At 44.2% G+C, this 17,246-nt stretch overlaps 1 protein-coding gene across 3 annotated transcripts in view; it reads right to left on the reverse strand.

Moving 5' to 3' along the window:
* gid4 (GID complex subunit 4 homolog) overlaps positions 1-17,246 on the reverse strand; it is a 49,859-nt gene that overhangs the window by 14,785 nt on the left and 17,828 nt on the right. For all 3 annotated transcript variants that reach the window (XR_011954934.1, XM_072559560.1, XM_072559561.1), the window contains exon 4: positions 13,809-13,910. Coding sequence is in view for 2 of the 3 variants with exons in the window: in XM_072559560.1 (XP_072415661.1) it covers positions 13,809-13,910 (102 nt within the window). In the remaining variant the exon portion in view is untranslated. The remainder of the gene's footprint in view (positions 1-13,808; positions 13,911-17,246) is intronic.

Here is a 17,246-nt window from a genome sequence, read left to right on the forward strand (position 1 = left end):
TGGGTAGTGTTGGAGTTCATCCAGGTAAGTGGACAGTATTCTATCATTATACCTGACTTCTGCCTTCTTTATGGTGGACAGGCATGAGGAGACAGATGGTCAAGTTACCACCTCAAAATTCCTAGCCTGTGTCCCACACTAATAGTATTTATATCGCTGGTTCAGTTCAGTTTCTGGTTAATGGTAATCCCCAGGATGTTGATAATATGGGGATTCAGTGACGGTAGCATCATTGAATATAAAAGGGATGACAGTTTGATTCTCTCGTTTGAGATAATCACCCGGTGCTAGTGACAAGCATTAGCAGCCATTTGTCACTCCAAGCCTGGGTGCTGTCCAGATATTGCTGCATTTGGACACAAACTGCTTTCGTATTTGAGAAGTGACAATGGTGTTGAATATTGTGATTTTGATCAGTGAATACCCCCTACTTCTTCCCTCAGAAATGAAGGGTCATTATTGAAGCAGTTGAGGATGGTTGTGCTGAGGACACTACACTGAGGAACTCCTGTAACAATGTCCACAGAAGAGATAATTGACTTCCAACAACTGCAAATACCTTTTGTGTGAAGTATAATTCTCTTCCTACATTAGTTCTCACCGAATTCAGCTTTGCTAAGGCACCTTGGTAACACTCAAATGCTGCTTTTGTGTCAAAAGGAATCAGTCTCACCTCAACTCTGGTTCTCTTGTCATTTAACTTTATGCAAATTTAATCAAATAAACATTAAAAATAAAAATAATGATGCCGATTTGACACCCAAAATGAGAAGATCAGCAAGAGCCATTGTAGCCTTGGGTGAAAGGCTGGGAGCAGCTATTCTTTCACAGTAGAATTGAAAAATGACATCCCCAAAATCTAACAAGAAAACGCTGTCATTGAATCATAGATGTACAGCACGGAAACAGACCCTTCGGTCCAACCCGTCCATGCCGACCAGATATCCCAACCCAACCTAGACCCACCTGCCAGCATCCGGCCCATATCTCTCCAAACCCTTCCTATTCATATACCCATCCAAATGCCTCTTAAAGTTGCAATTGTACCAACCTCCACCACTTCCTCTGGCAGCTCATTCCATACACACAATATCCTCTGCGTGAAAAAGTTGCCCCTTAGGTCCCTTTTATATCTTTCCCTGCTCACCCTAAACCTATGCCCTCTAGTTCTGGATTCTCCAACCCCAGGGAAAAGACTTTGTCTATTTATCCTATTTATGCCCCTTATGATTTTGTAAACTTCTATAAGGTCACCCCTCAGCCTCCGACACTCCAGGGAAAACAGCCCCAGCCTGTTCAGACTCTCCCCATAGCTCAAATCCTCCAACCCTGGCAATATCCTTGTAAGTCTTTTCTGAAACATTTCAAGTTTCACATTATCTTTCCAATAGGAAGGAGACCAGAACTGCACACAATATTCCAACAGTGGCCTAACCAATGTCCTGTACAGCTGCAACATGACCTCCCAACTCCTGTACTCAATACTCTAACTAATAAAAGAAAGCATACCAAACACCGCCTTCACTATCCTACCTACTTGCAACTCCACTTTCAAGGACCTATGAACCTGCACTCCAAGGTGATTTTGTTCAACAACACTCCTTAAGACCTTACCATTAAGTGTATAAGTCCTGCTAAGATTTGCTTTCCCAAAATGCAGCACCTCGCATTTATCTGAATTAAACTCCATCTGGCACTTCTCCACCCACTGGCCCATTTGATCAAGATCCTGTTGCAATCAGAGGTAACCTTCTTCATTGTCCAGTACACCCCCAATTTTGGTGTCATCTGCAAACTTACTAACTGTACCTCTTAGATAAATGATTTGGATGCGAGCATAAAAGACAAAAGTAGAGGATCCAGCACTGATCCTTGTGGCACTCCACTGGTCACAGGTCTCCAGTCTGACAAACAACCCTCCACCACCACCCTCTGTCTCCCACCTTTGAGCCAGTTTTGTATCCAAATGGCTAGTTCTCCTGTTATTCCATGAGATCTAACCTTGCTAACCAGTCTCTCATGGGGTACCTTGTCAAACACCTTACCAAAGTCCATATAGATTACATCTACCACTCTGTCCTCAATCCTCTTTGTTACTTCTTCAAAAAAATTCAATCGAGTTTGAGAGACATGATTTCCCACGCATAAAGCTATGTTGACTATCCCTAAGCAGTCCTTGCCTTTCCAAATACATGTACATCCTGTCCCTCAGGATTCCCTCCAACAACTTGCCCACCACCAAGGGCAGGCTCACTTGTCTACAGTTCCCTGGCTTGTCCTTACCACCCTTCTTAAACAGTGGCACCACATTAGCCAACCTCCAGTCTTCCGGCACCTCACCTGTGACTATCGATGATACAAATATCTCAGCAAGAGGCCCAGCAATCACTTCTCTAGCTTCCCACAGAGTTCTAGGCAACACCTGATCAGGTGCTGGGGACTTATCCACCTTTGTGTTTCAAGAGATCCAGCACTTCCTCCTCTGTAAAATGGATATTTTACAAGGTGTTGCCATCTATTTTGCTACATTCTATATCTTCCATATCCTTTTACACAGTAAATACTGATTCAAAATAGTGTGTCCCCCATTTTAGTATTAGTAAAATTAGTCCCCCATCTTTGGTATGTCCCCCATTTTCTGTGGCTCCACACAAAGTCCGCCTTGCTGATCTTTGAAGGGCCCTATTCTCTCCCTAGTTACCCTTTTGTCCTTAATATATTAGCAAAAACCCTTTGGATTTTCCTTAATTCTATTTGCCAAAGCTATTTCATGTCCCCTTTTTGTCCTCCTGATTTCCCTCTCAAGTATACTCCTACTGCCTTTATACTCGAAGGATTCACTCGATCTATCCTGTCTCTACCTGACATATGCTTCCTTCTTTTTCTTAACCAAACCCTCAATTTCTTTAGTCATCCAGCATTCCCAATATCTATCAGCCTTTCCTTTAATACTAATAGGAATATACTTTCTCTGGATTCTTATTATCTCATTTCTGAAGGATTCCCATTTTCCAGCCATCCCTTTACCTGCTAACATCTGCCCCCAATCAACTTTTGAAAGTTCTTGCCTAATACCGTCAAAATTGCCCTTCCTCCAATTTAGAACTTCAACTTTTAGATCTGGTCTATCCTTTTCCATCACAATTGCCTTATTTCCTTCCCCCCCACCCCCATCCCGCAGCTTACTAGTTTAAATCCTCCCGAGCAGCTCTAGCAAATCTCTCTGCCAGCGTATTAGTCCCCTTCCAATTTAGGCGCAATCCGTCCTTCTTGTACAGGTCACTTCTACCCCAAGAGAAATTCCAATGGTCCAAAAACGTGAATCCTTCTCCCATACACCAGCTCCTCAGCCATGCATTCATCTGCTCTATCCTCCCAGCACCGGGAGTGTTGCAGATATTACTATTCTCGAGGATCTCCTTTTTAAATTCCTGCCTAACTCTAATCTCCCTTCAGAATCTCAACCTTTTCCCTTCCTATGTCGTTGGTTCCAATGTGGACAATGGCTTCTTGCTGGCCCCTCTCCCCCTTGAGAACATTCTGCACTCTCCAAGACATTCTGGATCCTGGCATCAGGAAAGCAACACACCATTCCGATTTTTCGCTGTTGGCCACAGAAACATCTGTCTGTACCTCGGACTAGAGAATATCTGAACACAATTGATCTCTTGGAATCTGACGTAACCCTTGTTGCATTTGAGTAAGTCTCAATACCAGAAATTTGGCAGTTCGTGTAATGTTCCCCTGAGGATCCATCACCCCCTACATTTTCCAAAACAGCATGTTTGTTTGAAATGGGTATAGCCACAGAAGGCTCCTACACTAGCTGCCTACCTCTCTTCCCTTTCCTGGAGTTACCCCATCTATGTGACTGTATCTGAAACTTTACTCCCTTCCTATAACTGCCATTCATCACATACTGTTGCAAATGCCTCATTGCTTCTAACCGTCTCTCCAACTGATCCAATCAATCTGATAAGATTCGCAACTAACAGCATTTATTACAGATATAATCCGCAGTAACCCTTAAACTCTAAACTCCCACATCTGACAAGAAGCGCATATTACTCTGCTAAAGGCCACTTTTGCTTCACAATCTACAGATCCAGAAAATAACACAGTCTTATCCCTCTACAAAACACTACCCAGGTTAAGTTAATAGTTATGGCTTATATTTTAAGTTTAGTCAAGAGACATATCTCCAAACACATAATCAAGAAAAAACCCACTCTACTCACTACTGCAGACTTTCTGGAGGTCAGTAAGAGTGATCAAGGTATATACCTGCAAAGTGAATGTTTAATGATGGAGGGATCTTCAGGCTGAGATTTATTTATGAGAAAATAACAAATCATAGAAAATGGATGCAGGAGTAGGCCATTCAGCCCTTCAGACCTACACATCATTCAACGGGAGCATGGTCGATCATGAAATTTCAGTATCCCATACCCACTTTCTCTCCATGGCCCTTGATCCCTGTAACTACAAGGGCCATGTCCAGCTCCCTCTTGAATATATCTAACGAACTAGCATCAACAGCTTTCGAGGGAGAGAATTCCATAGTTCCACAATTCTGAAGAAAGTCTTGCTCATCTCAGTCCTAAACAGCTTACTCCTTATTCTTAGTCTGTGACCCTTAGTTCTGGACTTCCCCAACATCAGGAACCTTTATCCTGCATCTAATCTGTTCAGTCCCATCAGGGATTTATGTTTCCAGGTGAATCCCCCCTCATTCTTTTAAATTCCAGTGAATACAAGTCCAGTCAATCCAGTCTTTCTATATATGTCAATCCTGCCATCCCAGGAATCAGTCTGCTGAACCTTCTTGCTATGGAAGGAGTCCAAATGTCCCTCCTCAGACAAGGAGATTAAATAGCACACAATTTGTAATGTAGGCCTCAGCAAGGCCCTGTAATCGTAATGTGGATCTTGAAAATTTTCCTGCAAGCACCAAGAGGAGAGTACCCTGAAAGAGTGATTGTGGAGATGATAATGTACTTACTGAGGATGAAAAGCATTTGATGACTAGATCTTGTTCATGAATAGAAATATAAAGACTACAGCATAAAGTTTTTGTTTCTCTGAATATAAGCAGAAAGTGTAATACAAATGGAAGTAGCTACAGAAATTGTTTATTCTGGTTCCTTAGTATCCTTAAACAAATTTACAATTAAAAATGAAAGGCAGCATGTAATTTCAAGGTAAATTATTTAAAATCTTAACTTGGTGACTCAATTTAGGCAGGCATATCCTATATGATCTTTGCTTCTCTGCAGAAACCTTCCATTTTTGGTTTCCACAATCAAAAGGAAATCAGATGTTAATAAGCAATCCATAAGCAAAACATGAATCACCAAGTCAGGAGGCTCCACTAAGAACTCAACATTGCAAAGTGTCCAGTGGAGGCTAAAACTGCCCACTAGAAGGATAGAAAAGGTACCACCTGTGATGAAAGCTCTGATTTTTATATCATTTAAAAGAAAAAAAAAGTTTCAATTGTAAACTAGTGCTTGGCATTAGCGTTGGTCTACTTGTGTGGAAGGGTTTATTAATTAACGAGGTAATTCCTTCCAGAACAATGATTTTAAATCAGTATATGTGTCTCTCAGCAGTTGATTGAAGGCCTCATGGAATGATAATGTAAGTTTGTTTACATTGTGGGACGTGCATGACCAGAGTGAGAGAACACAAAGATAATTGCTTGCTTTTGGAGGTTAGATTAATCAAGGATCGATTCTAGCTTAGAAACACCCAGAGACCAAAAAGCTTTTAGGCAGTTTGAAGAAGAATTGACAGCAGTAAAAGTCTCTCCCAGGAAAAGGAGACTGTTCAAAGCAGTTAATGAAATAAAATTAATTCAATTAAATTGTAGAACTTCCAGACCAGAGACTAGACTACAATAATAGGACGTATAGTCAAACAGTGAGAAAGGCACAGCTGGTCAGGCAGCAACCGAGGAGCAGGAGAGTTGTCGTTTCGTGTATAAGCACTTATTCAGGAATGTGGGTGGGGGAGCCAAGGGGGCTGCGAGATAAATGGGAGCGGGGTGGGGAATGGTAGCTGGGAATGTGATAGGTAGATAAAGGTGGGGGGTGATGGTAACAGGTCAGAGTGGAGTGTGGGGCGGAAAGGATAGGTGTGAAGGGAGATGGACAGGTAGGACAGTTCAAGAGGATGGTGCTGAGTTGGAGGGTTAGATCTGGGATAAGGCGGGGGGGGGGGTGGGTGGGAAATCAGAAACTGGTTAAATCGACATTGATCCCGTGTGGTTGGCAGGTCACGAGGCAGAAGATGAGGCGTTTTTCCTCCAGGTGTCGGGTGGCTAGAATTTGGCAGTGGAGGAGGCCCAGAACTTGCATGTCCTTGGCAGAGGAGGAGGGGAAGTTGAAGTGTTTAGACACAGGGTAGTGGGATTGATTGGTGAGTGTCCTGCAGATATTCTCTGAAATGTTCCACAAATTGGCATCCTGTCTCCCAAATGTACAGGAGGCCACATAAAGAGCAACATACACAGTAGACAAGGTGTTTGGAGTGACAGGATACAGGTTGTGTCTGTGATCCATTGCAAACTGAGCTCTGTAATTTATCACATCACTGAAGGCAGTTGTCAAGTAGAGGTTGAAGTTTGAGTTCTGAAGGACCAGAAAAGTTAACTATTTTCTGTCCACAGATTCTGCCAGACCTGCTGAGTTTTTGTTTTCGAGCAAACATTTCTGAAAGGAAAACAAACCAAAGGAGTTTTTTTAAAGAAGTAACAAAGAGAATTGATGAGGACAGAGTGGTGGATGTAATCTATATGGACTTCAGTAAGGCATTCGACAAGACCCATTATGGTAGACTGGTTAGCAAGGTGACATCTCATGGAATACAGGGAGAATTAGCCATTTGGATACAGAATTAGCTTGAAGGTAGAAGACAGATAGTGGTGACGGAGGGTTGCTTTTCAGATTGAAGGCCTGTGAACAGCGGTATGCCACAAATATTGGGTCCACTGCTTTTCATCATTTATAGAAATGATTTGGATGTGAACATAGGAGGTATAATTGTTAAGTTTGCAGATGACACCAAAATTCGGAGGTGTACTGGACAGCGAAGGAGGTTACCTCAATACATTGGGATCTTGATCAGATGGGCTAATGGATTGCGGAGTGGCAGATGAACTTTAATTTAAATAAATATGAGGTGCTGCATTTTGGAAAGGCAAATCAGAGCATGACCAATACACTTAATGGGAAGGTCCTAGGGAGTGTTGCTGAAAAAAAAAAGAGACCTTGGAGTGAAGGTTCATAGTTCCTTGAAAGTGGAGTCACAGTTGATAGAATAGTGAAGGAGGAGTTTGGTATGCTTTCCCTTATTGGTCAGTGCATTGAATGGAGGAGTTGCGAGGTCATGTTACGGCTGAACAGGATATTGGTAAGGGATTAGTGGTGCTGGAAGAGCACAGTTCAGGCAGCATCCGAGGAGCAGTAAAATCGACGTTTCGGGCAAAAGCCCTTCATCAGGAATAAAGGTAGTGAGCTTGAAGCGTGGAGAGATAAGCTAGAGGAGGGTGGGGTGGGGAGAAAGTAGCATAGAGTACAATGGGTGAGTGGGGGAGGGGATAAAGGTGATAGGTCGGGGGCGGGTGGAGTGGATAGGTGGAAAAGAAGATAGGCAGGTAGGACAGTGCTGAGCTGGAAGTTTGGAACTAGGGTGAGGTGGGGGAAGGGGAAAATGAGGAAACTGTTGAAGTTCACATTGATGCCCTGGGGTTGAAGTGTTCCGAGGCAGAAGATGAGGCGTTCTTCCTCCAGGCGTCTGGTGGTGAGGGAGCGGCGAAGGTGGCCTAGGACCTCCATGTCCTCGGCAGAGTCGGAGGGGGAGTTGAAATGTTGGGCCACAGGGCGGTGTGGTTGATTGGTGTGGGTGTCCCGGAGATGTTCCCTAAAGCGCTCTGCTAGGAGGCGTCCAGTCTTCCCAATACAGAGGAAACCGCATCAGGAGCAACGGATACAATAAATGATATTAGTGGATGTGCAGGTAAAACTTTGATGGATGTGGAAGGCTCCTTTAGGGCCTTGGATGGAGGTGAGGGCGCAGGGTTTGCAGTTCCTGCTGTGGCAGGGGAAGGTGCCAGGATGGGAGGGTGGGTTGTAGGGGGGGGCGTGGACCTGACCAGGTAGTCACGGAGGGAACGGTCTTTGCGGAAGGTGGAAAAGGGAAATATATCCCTGGTGGTGGGGTCTTTTTGGAAGTGACGGAAAGGTCGACAGATGATTTGGTTTATGCGAAGGTTGGTAGGGTGGAAGGTGAGCACCAGGGACGTTCTGTCCTTGTTACGGTTGGAGGGGTGGAGGTGCGGGATGTGGACGAGATGCGTTGGAAGGCATCTTTAACCACGTGGGAAGGGAAATTGCGGTCTCTAGAGAAGGAGGCCATTTGGTGTGTTCTGTGGTGGAACTGGTCCTCCTAGGAGCAGATATGGCGGAGAAGGAGGAATTGGGAATATAGGATGGCATTTTTGCAAGAGGTAGGGTGGGAAGAGGTGTAATCCAGGTAGCTGTGGGAGTCTGTGGGTTTGTAAAAAATGTCAGTGTCAAGTCGGTCATCATTAATGGAGATGGAGAGGTCCTGGAAGGGGAGGGAAGTGTCAGAGATGGTCCAGGTAAATTTAAGGTCAGGGTGGAATGTGTTGGTGAAGTTGATGAATTGCTCAACCTCCTCGCGGGAGCACGAGGTGGCGCCAATGCAGTCATCAATGTTGCAGAGGAAGAGGTGGGGAGTGGTGCCGGTTTAATTACGGAAGATCGACTGTTCTACGTAGCCAACAAAGAGACAGGCATAGCTGGGGCCCATATGTGTGCCCATGGCTACCCCTTTGGTCTGGAGGAAGTGGGAGGATTCGAAGGAGAAATTGTTAAGGGTGAGGACCAGTTTGGCCAAACGAATGAGTGCGTTGGTGGAAGGGAACTGTTGGGGACGTCGGGAGAGGAAAAAAAACGGAGGGCTTGGAGGCCCTGGTCATGGCGGATGGAGGTGTAGAGAGATTGGATATCCATGGTGAAGATGAGACGTTGGGGGCCGGGGAAACGAAAGTCTTGGAGGAGGTGGAGGGTGTGGGTGGTGTCTTGAACGTACGTGGGGAGTTCCCAGACTAGGGGGGGATAGGACAGTGTCGAGTTAGGTAGAGATGAGTTCAGTGGGGCAGGAGCATGCTGAGACAATGGGTCGGCCAGGGCGATCAGGTTTGTGGATCTTGGGAAGGAGGCAGAACCGGGCAGTGCGGGGTTCCCGGAATATATGATGTTGGAAGCTGTGGATGGGAGATCTCCTGAGGTGATGAGGTTCTGTATGGTCTGGGAGATGATGGTTTGGTGATGGGGGTCATGGTCAAGGGGGCAGTAGGAAGAGGTGTCCTCGAGTTGGCGTTTGGCTTCAGCGGTGTATAGGTCAGTGTGCCAGACTACCACTGTGCCCCCTTTATCTGCTGGCTTGATGGTGAGGTCAGGATTGGAGGGCTGCGCGTTGTGAGGGTAAGAGGTTGGAGTGGGGTAGACAGGTTGAGGCGTTTAATTTCCCGGAAATGAAGAGGTCGTGGGCAGGTAATAGTCCAGCGCAGGGTGTCCAGGTGGATGCAGTGTTGGAGGTGGGCGAAAGAGTCCTTGGAAGGTGGGCGGGAGTCCTGATTGTGAAACTAAGCTTGGAAGCGGATGAAGTGTTCGATGTCATTGTGTATTAAATTCATTGATGCGTGGACAGAGTGGGAAGAAGGAGAGTCCTTTGCTGAGGACTGATCGTTCGTCCTCAGTGAGGGGAAGGTCTGGAGGGATGATGAAAACTCGGCAGGGCTGGGAGCTGGGATCTGGTGTAGGTGAGGAGCTGGGAGTGGGGGCGGAGCCAGCAACCGGAGTGGGTGTGATGGTGGGGGGAATGGGGGTGGAGTCATGAGCAGGGGTGGTGTTCCCCTCAGGGTTCCGGGGGCCGGGAATGGTGACAGTGGGATATGTGGGGGGCATGTCAGCAGAATGCAGGTGAGTGGCGTTGGTGTGAGCGGAAGTGGTGGCAGACACGGCAGTAGGGGTGGCGGAAGTCACTGAGCATGTGACATTAGTGATGATGTGAGGGGCGGAAGTGATGTCACGTGTGATGCATGAGGAATTGTGAGGGGTGGAAGTGGTTGTGGGAGTGGCCATGATGGGGGCAGAATGACAATCAGCGTGGGGGTGGCAGCTGCACCAGCCGCATGGCTAATGGTGTCCAAACAGTTCCAGAGGCCGGGGGAATCTTCTGGATTGTTTGAGGAGCGCTGGTTATGGAGGTGGGTAGATAAAAAGTTTGTTGGACTTGCAGTTTTTGATGTTTGAGATGGAGTTGAAATACTGTTTGTTGAGAGTATGAATTCTCCGGAGGATGTAGTACAGAGTGGGTCCTTTGCAATTCTGAGAGAGTGTGGCCCTCCCTTTGCAATTCTGAGAGTGGATATTGGTTCAGCCACTTTTGGAGTATTGCATACAATTCTGGTTGCCTTCCTATTGGAAGGCTGTTGTGAAAGTTGAAAGGATTTTGAAATGATTTATAATGATCTTGCCAAGATTGGAGGGTTTGAGCTTTAGGGAGAGGCTGAATAGGCTGGGGTTGTTTTCCTTGGAGCGTCAGAGGCTGAGGGGCGATCTTATAGAGGTTTATAAAATCATGAGGGGCATTGATAGGGTAAATGGATATGTCTTTTCCTTGGGGGTGGGAAAGGACATAGGTTTAGGTTGAGGGGGAAAATTTTAAACAGGGACCTAAGGAGCAACGTCTTCACACAAAGGGTAGTGTGTGTATGGAATGAGCTGCCAGAGGAAGTGGTGAAGGCTGAAGGCATCTGGATGGGTACATGAATAGGAAGGGTTTAGAGGGATATGGACCAAGTGCTGACAAATGGAACTGGATTAGGTTAGGATATCTGGTCGGCATGGACAAGCAAGACCGAATGGTCTGTTTCCATGCTGCTACACACCTCTGGAGTCTATGACTCTATAACAGGTAGCTGTAGTGAACAGTCGCATCTTTCACGGTTCCTTTCATTTAGAGTCTCAGATGTACAGTACAGAACAGAAACAGTCCCTTCAACCCAGATCGTCCATGCTGATTGGATATTCCAACCCAATCTAGTCCCATCTACCAGCACCTGGCCCATATCCCTCCAAACCCTTCCTATTCATATACCCATCCAAATGCCTTTTAAATGTTGCAATTGTACCAGCCTCCACCACATCCTCTGGCAGCTCATTCCATACATGTACCACCCTCTGCATGAAAATGTTGCCCCTTAGGTCTCTTATATCTTCCCCTCACCCTAAACCTATGCCCTCTAGTTCTGGACTCCTCCGCCCCCAGGGAAAAGACTATTTATCCTATCCATGCCCCTCATGATTTTATAAATCTATGAGGTCACCTCTTATTTGTATTCCTTTGCTTTTGCTGGAGTCCAAGTGAAAGAGAATCCTACATTGATCGGTGAGCCTATGAAAGCCAGAGCACAAGTATCTCAAGAGGCAATGACCAAGAGTGCTATTCAGACTTTATGGGAAAAGATTTAACCGGTGCACTTATATATTCAAGCTTCCCCAATTTCTGCATGAAAGGCAAATAATCACAACCAGTAAAACCAGTTACAACATGTATATGCACTTTATACAGATGTCTGTTGAAATGGCAACTTGTTTCTTTTTGCATTAGGAAGACCTCAGTAAAACAAAACTATTTCACTTCAGACGTTTAGCTAAAATGACAAAGCACGGTACCATGAGATTCAAGAATTGACTTTTTGGATTATTCGATCAATGATTTATAAAAGAAGCATGAAGAAAAGATAGCTGGGTCGACTAATACTCAACAGGTGCGTGGTACTAAGACTATTTACAAGTATAAAAGCCAATTCTAAATAGCATCCAGGACTCAAGAATCCTAAAATCGTTGGACATCAGAACATGGAAAGCTCAAACAGACCTAGTGAGTGTGTTAATGGCCTACTTGAAAAGGAAAAATAGTGTCTTAGATTGAAGTCTTATTCACCAGATGTGCAATGGAAACCAAAACCAAGGAGTTAATCAATATAGTCTGGATCAAGCTTAATTCCACAAGAAACCTGAATTAACATTAAAAGGTCAACATGAAAATTAAAGACAGGCACATTTGCATGTGATTAATGATATCTGACAAGATAACTGTATTACACGAGTAAAACAGCAAAGTGTAAATGGATAATTGAAGTATAGGGTTGCTAACTTGCTTTGCGAACAAACCTAAGGTTATTAACTTTCATCTTTGAAAAATATTTATTTTTCTTAGCATAAATACATACACTAGAGCATAACCTGACTTTTCTTCATACTGGTGCCAGTCTCAGCTCAGCTTTATATTTTGGGTGGATCAGAAGGCACATGGAAAGAAAAATATGAAGCAAATCAATGAAGAGCAAAGTAAAGTTCAGGTTCAACGGAGATAGGTCACTACTAGGATCCATTTTTAAGAACAGCAGATACCTGTCACAGGTCATATACCTTCTTAATCACAAGCGGGGGCTATGTCCTGCAAAAGAACCTAGGCAATTAATCTCACTTCCAGCTTCTTTTAAATTAAGTTTCCTCTTCTACTTCATATGTAAAGTTTACATAAAACTGCACCTACAAATTTTGTACATCAGAGAACTGGATGAAACATAATTCTGCTGAATACATCTCCTCACTATACACATCTATGCAAGTGCTCTTCAGATTAAGATCCCCTTCTGGGGTCATCTCCTCCAAACTTTGGGAGGCAGATCTCTGAATTTCTTTTGAGATATTTAGTAGTGAAAATTTTCCCATTCTAGGAGTTCACTACCATAACTTCATTAGAAGTCTCACCTCTGCAGGAATGGAGGATTTTCATTGAAGTCACAGTGGTGAAATAGAAGATCTGTGGTAAGTCACCCCAATACTATTAACAGCTGGTATTTTTTATATAGTACAAATCATAGTCATCCTGTTCACCGGCCAAAAAAAAAAACCACAACTGTTGTTCTTTAAATTAAAAATATTAACAGTTGGGATTCACAATCATACTCCATACTAATGCTCAACCTCAATAGCGTTGCAGGTGAGATTGAACTATAAATTTTCCCTACCACATTTCTTCAGTTCGAAAATAACAATACCAACCTTAAAAATCTCAACATTACGGCAGGAATGAAGTTTAAATAACACTTGTCCTATTTGTGAAAAGTTGCCCCACAAATACAATAATTCCACTAATCTTTGACAGTTGCGTTACCAAACATACCACGATTCAGAGAGTATGAAGGTCCTAGCCACAACTTTTCACTCATGCAAATGGGGAAATTAATCAAAGTTTCTGCTTCTGACTGCTGTTCACTGAATACAGTCGCTAGGTGCAATTTAGCAAATAAGATTTAGTGCATGCCAATAATCAAATAGCCTGTCTTGGAGGTACCATTAAGCCAATGTTACTTTGGAATACATAATACATTAGCAACTTTATTACAAGAGGGAGAAAATATAAATATCAATAACTAAATATCTATTAAGTCAGGTTGTTGCACCATGGAAAAGCTTCAAATTTGCTCCTTGAACGATCAGCACAAGATCACTAGACCTTTTCCCTGCTCACAGCAGTAACCATGTTTTCAAAATCTTTATTAAAATGTATTCTGAAATCTTTATCCTGGTTTCACTCAATTATAGCCTAAATTAAAATTACAGTTCTAGGTTGCAGGCCTTGCATATTTTCCTGCTAGGATAACAGATAGATTTCAACACACATACTGAAATAACTTATGTTACCTTCCACCTCATGAAGACAAAATCACTGCTCTTTAACTCTTCATAATCAAACTCATCGGAGTTGAATGTTTTTGCATATTGGTAAAATGCCAAGAATTTCCCCTGAAAAAAAAAACCAAATTGAGAGATCAGCAGGAAATCAATGCTTAAAAGCTAAAGATGACAAAGATGTGCAAGTACATGATCATATTTACTGGATCCAATTACGGCACTTGAAAGTATGAATTCAAAAAGAGGGCCTAAAAATGTTAGAAATCACACAACGCCAAGTTATAGTCCAAAGTTAGAAGTCTAAATATAGTTTTGTTTGGAAGCACTTGCTTTCAGAGTGCTGCTCCTTCATTAGGTGGTTGTGGAGTATAAGATCATAACACAATGTATAGCAAAAAAATGATAATGACATACAGTGGAGAGAGAGAGAGTGAAGGCATGTGTAGCCGTCCTCACGGATACCGAACTTGGCTGTCAGCACCTGCTCGACCACTTTGCGTTGTTGCCTATCCCGAAATCTGCCTTGGAGGATGGTCACCCGAAGATCCAAGGCCGAATGTCCCTGATCACTGAAGTGCTCCCCAACTGTGAGGGAACATCCTGTCTGTTGATTGTTGTGCAGTGTCCATTCGTCCGATGTTGTAGCATCTGCCTGGTCTTGCCAATGTACCATGCCTCATGGCATCCCTGCCTGCACACACCTGGACATTCCATCATATCAGGCAATGGGATCCTATTTGAGAACCTCTCTGGCTATGTCAAAGGCATCTTGAAACCCATTGTACAGAGGACCCCCAGCTTCTGTCGCAACACTACAGATTTCTTACAGAAATTAAGTACCCACAGATTAATCGAACCAGGAACATTCCTTGTCACAATGGGCATTTCAGCACTCTACACCGCCATCCCACAGTGATGGCATCACTGCATCAGTACTCAATACCAACAAATACCAATCTCAGAGCACCATCCTACAACTCATCTACTCCATCCACGACCATGTTTTCACCTTTGACAACCAGTTCTGAATCCAGACACAGAACCACCGTGGAGACCAAGTTTGCACCCCAATATGCCAACATTTTCATGCACAAGTTCCAACAAGACTTCTTTGTTGCACAGGACCTCCAACCAACAGTATATACCAGATACATTGATGACATTTTATTCCTCTGGACCCATGGTGAGGAGTGACTGCAACAACCACAGTGATATCAACAAGTTTCATCCCAGCATCAGACTGACCATGGACTTTAGTATCTGTCTGATTCTTGGACGCATGCACCTCCATCAGGATGGGCACCTCAGTACCTCACTTTAGTGCAAACCCACAGATAACTTCACAACGCTACACTTCTCTAGATTCCACCCTAAATATAATTAAAATAGCCATCCCCTACAGACAAACCCTATGCATACACAGGATCTGTTCAGATGAGGAGGAATGTGACAGACACCTGAAGGTGCTCAATGATGCCCTCATAAGAACATGGTATGATGCTCAGTTCATCGATCGCCAGTTCCAATGCGCTACAGCAAGAACCCGTAGTGACCTCAAGAGACAGACATGGGTTGCAACAGATAGGGTACCCTTTGTTGTCCAGTACTTCCCAGGAGCTGAGAATCTACACCATGTTCTTCGCAGCCTGCAACACATTAGAGACAAGGACGAGTATCTCGTCAACAGCTTCCCTACGCCTCCACTTCTTGCCTTTAAACCAACCACCAAACCTTAAACAGGTGATTGTTCGCAGCAAACTACCAGCCTTCAGGGCAACAGCAACCATTACATATAACCCTGTCACTGCAACCACTACAAGATGTGTCAGAGTGTTGACACTAATACAACCATTACCTGTGGGGTCACCACTGTGTGCAGCAGGTACTCATGTGACTCGACCAACATAGTCTACCTCATATGCTGCAGGAAAGAATGCCTTGGCGAGACCAAGCAGATGCTATGACATGGATGAATGGATACCGCACAACAGTCAACAGACAGGAGTGTTCCCTCCCAGTCAGGGAGCACTTCAGCGATCAGTCACATTTGGCCTCGGATCTTCAGGTAACCATCCTGCAAGGCAGACATAATGAGAGGGGCGAGAGGGGAGATTGATGAGCTCTTGACCAAGATGTTTGTATCCTTTCTAGCTATTGAAGAGGTCCCAGAGGACTGGCTAGTAGCTAATGTTTTTCCTCTGTTCAAGAGGGGAAAGAGATATAATCCAACAAACTGTCGACCGATGAGTCTCACCTTGGTGGTTGGGAAGCTATTGGAGAGGATATTAGAGATAGGATTTATTCATATTTGGAAAAGCAATGCCTAATTAGGGCAAGTTAGTAAAACATGACAAAGCCACACTAACTTGATTTTTTTGAGGAGACGAGGGTGATCGATGAGGGTAGAGCAGTGGATGTTGTTTGCATAGATTTTAGTAAGGCTTTTGATAAGTTCCCTCATGGTTGGCTCATCAAGATTAAGATGCATGGGATCCACAGTGACTCGACTGCTTGGATTCAGAATTAGTTTGTCCATAAAAGATAGAGGGAAGTTTGCAGATGACACAAATATATGGGGAGTTGTGGATAATGTAGAAGATTGTCAAAAGGATATAGTCGGATAAAAATCAGATGCAGTTATAAGTGGAGAAATGGCAGATGAAGTTTAATCTCGGCAAGTGTGAGATTTTGCACTTTGGGAGATTAAACGTTAAGGGGAAGTAGAAGGTCCTAATCAACAGCTCCTTGAAAGTGGCCACACAAGTAGATAGGGTGGTAAAGAAGACATTTGATATGCTTGCCTGTATTAGTCAGGGCACTGCTTACAAGAGTCAGCAAGTCATATTGCGGCTTTATAAACTTTAGTTAGGCTGCGCTTGGAGTATTGCATTCAATTCTGGTCACCAAATTACAAGGATGTGGAGGTTTTGGAGATGGTGCAGAAGAGGTTACCAGGACACTGCCAGGATTAGAGGTATGAGCTATACAGAGAGATTAGATTAGATTAGATTCCCTACAGTGTGGAAACAGGCCCTTCTGCCCAACAAGTCCACACTGACCCTCCAAAGAGTAACCCTCCCAGACCCATTTCCCTCTGACTAATGCACCTAACACTATGGGCAATTTGGCATGACCAATTCACCTAACCTGCACATCTTTGGACTGTGGGAGGAAACCAGAGCGCTCGGAGGAAACCCACGCAGACACAAGGAGAATGTGCAAACACCAGAGGCTGGAATCGAAACTGGGACCCTGGTGCTGTGAAGCAGCAGTGCTAACCACTGAGCCAGAGGCTGGACAAACTTGGGTTATTTTCTCTGCAGCAGCACAGGCAGAGGGGAGACGTGAAAGAAGTTTATAAAATTCTGAGGGGCATAAATAGGGTTGACAGTCAGGATCTTTCTTCCCCCAGAACTGAAATGTCTAATAGAGGACATGCATTTAAGA

The sequence above is a fragment of the Chiloscyllium punctatum genome, chromosome 40 (genome assembly GCF_047496795.1).
Source record: "Chiloscyllium punctatum isolate Juve2018m chromosome 40, sChiPun1.3, whole genome shotgun sequence".
Lineage (NCBI taxonomy): Eukaryota > Metazoa > Chordata > Chondrichthyes > Orectolobiformes > Hemiscylliidae > Chiloscyllium > Chiloscyllium punctatum.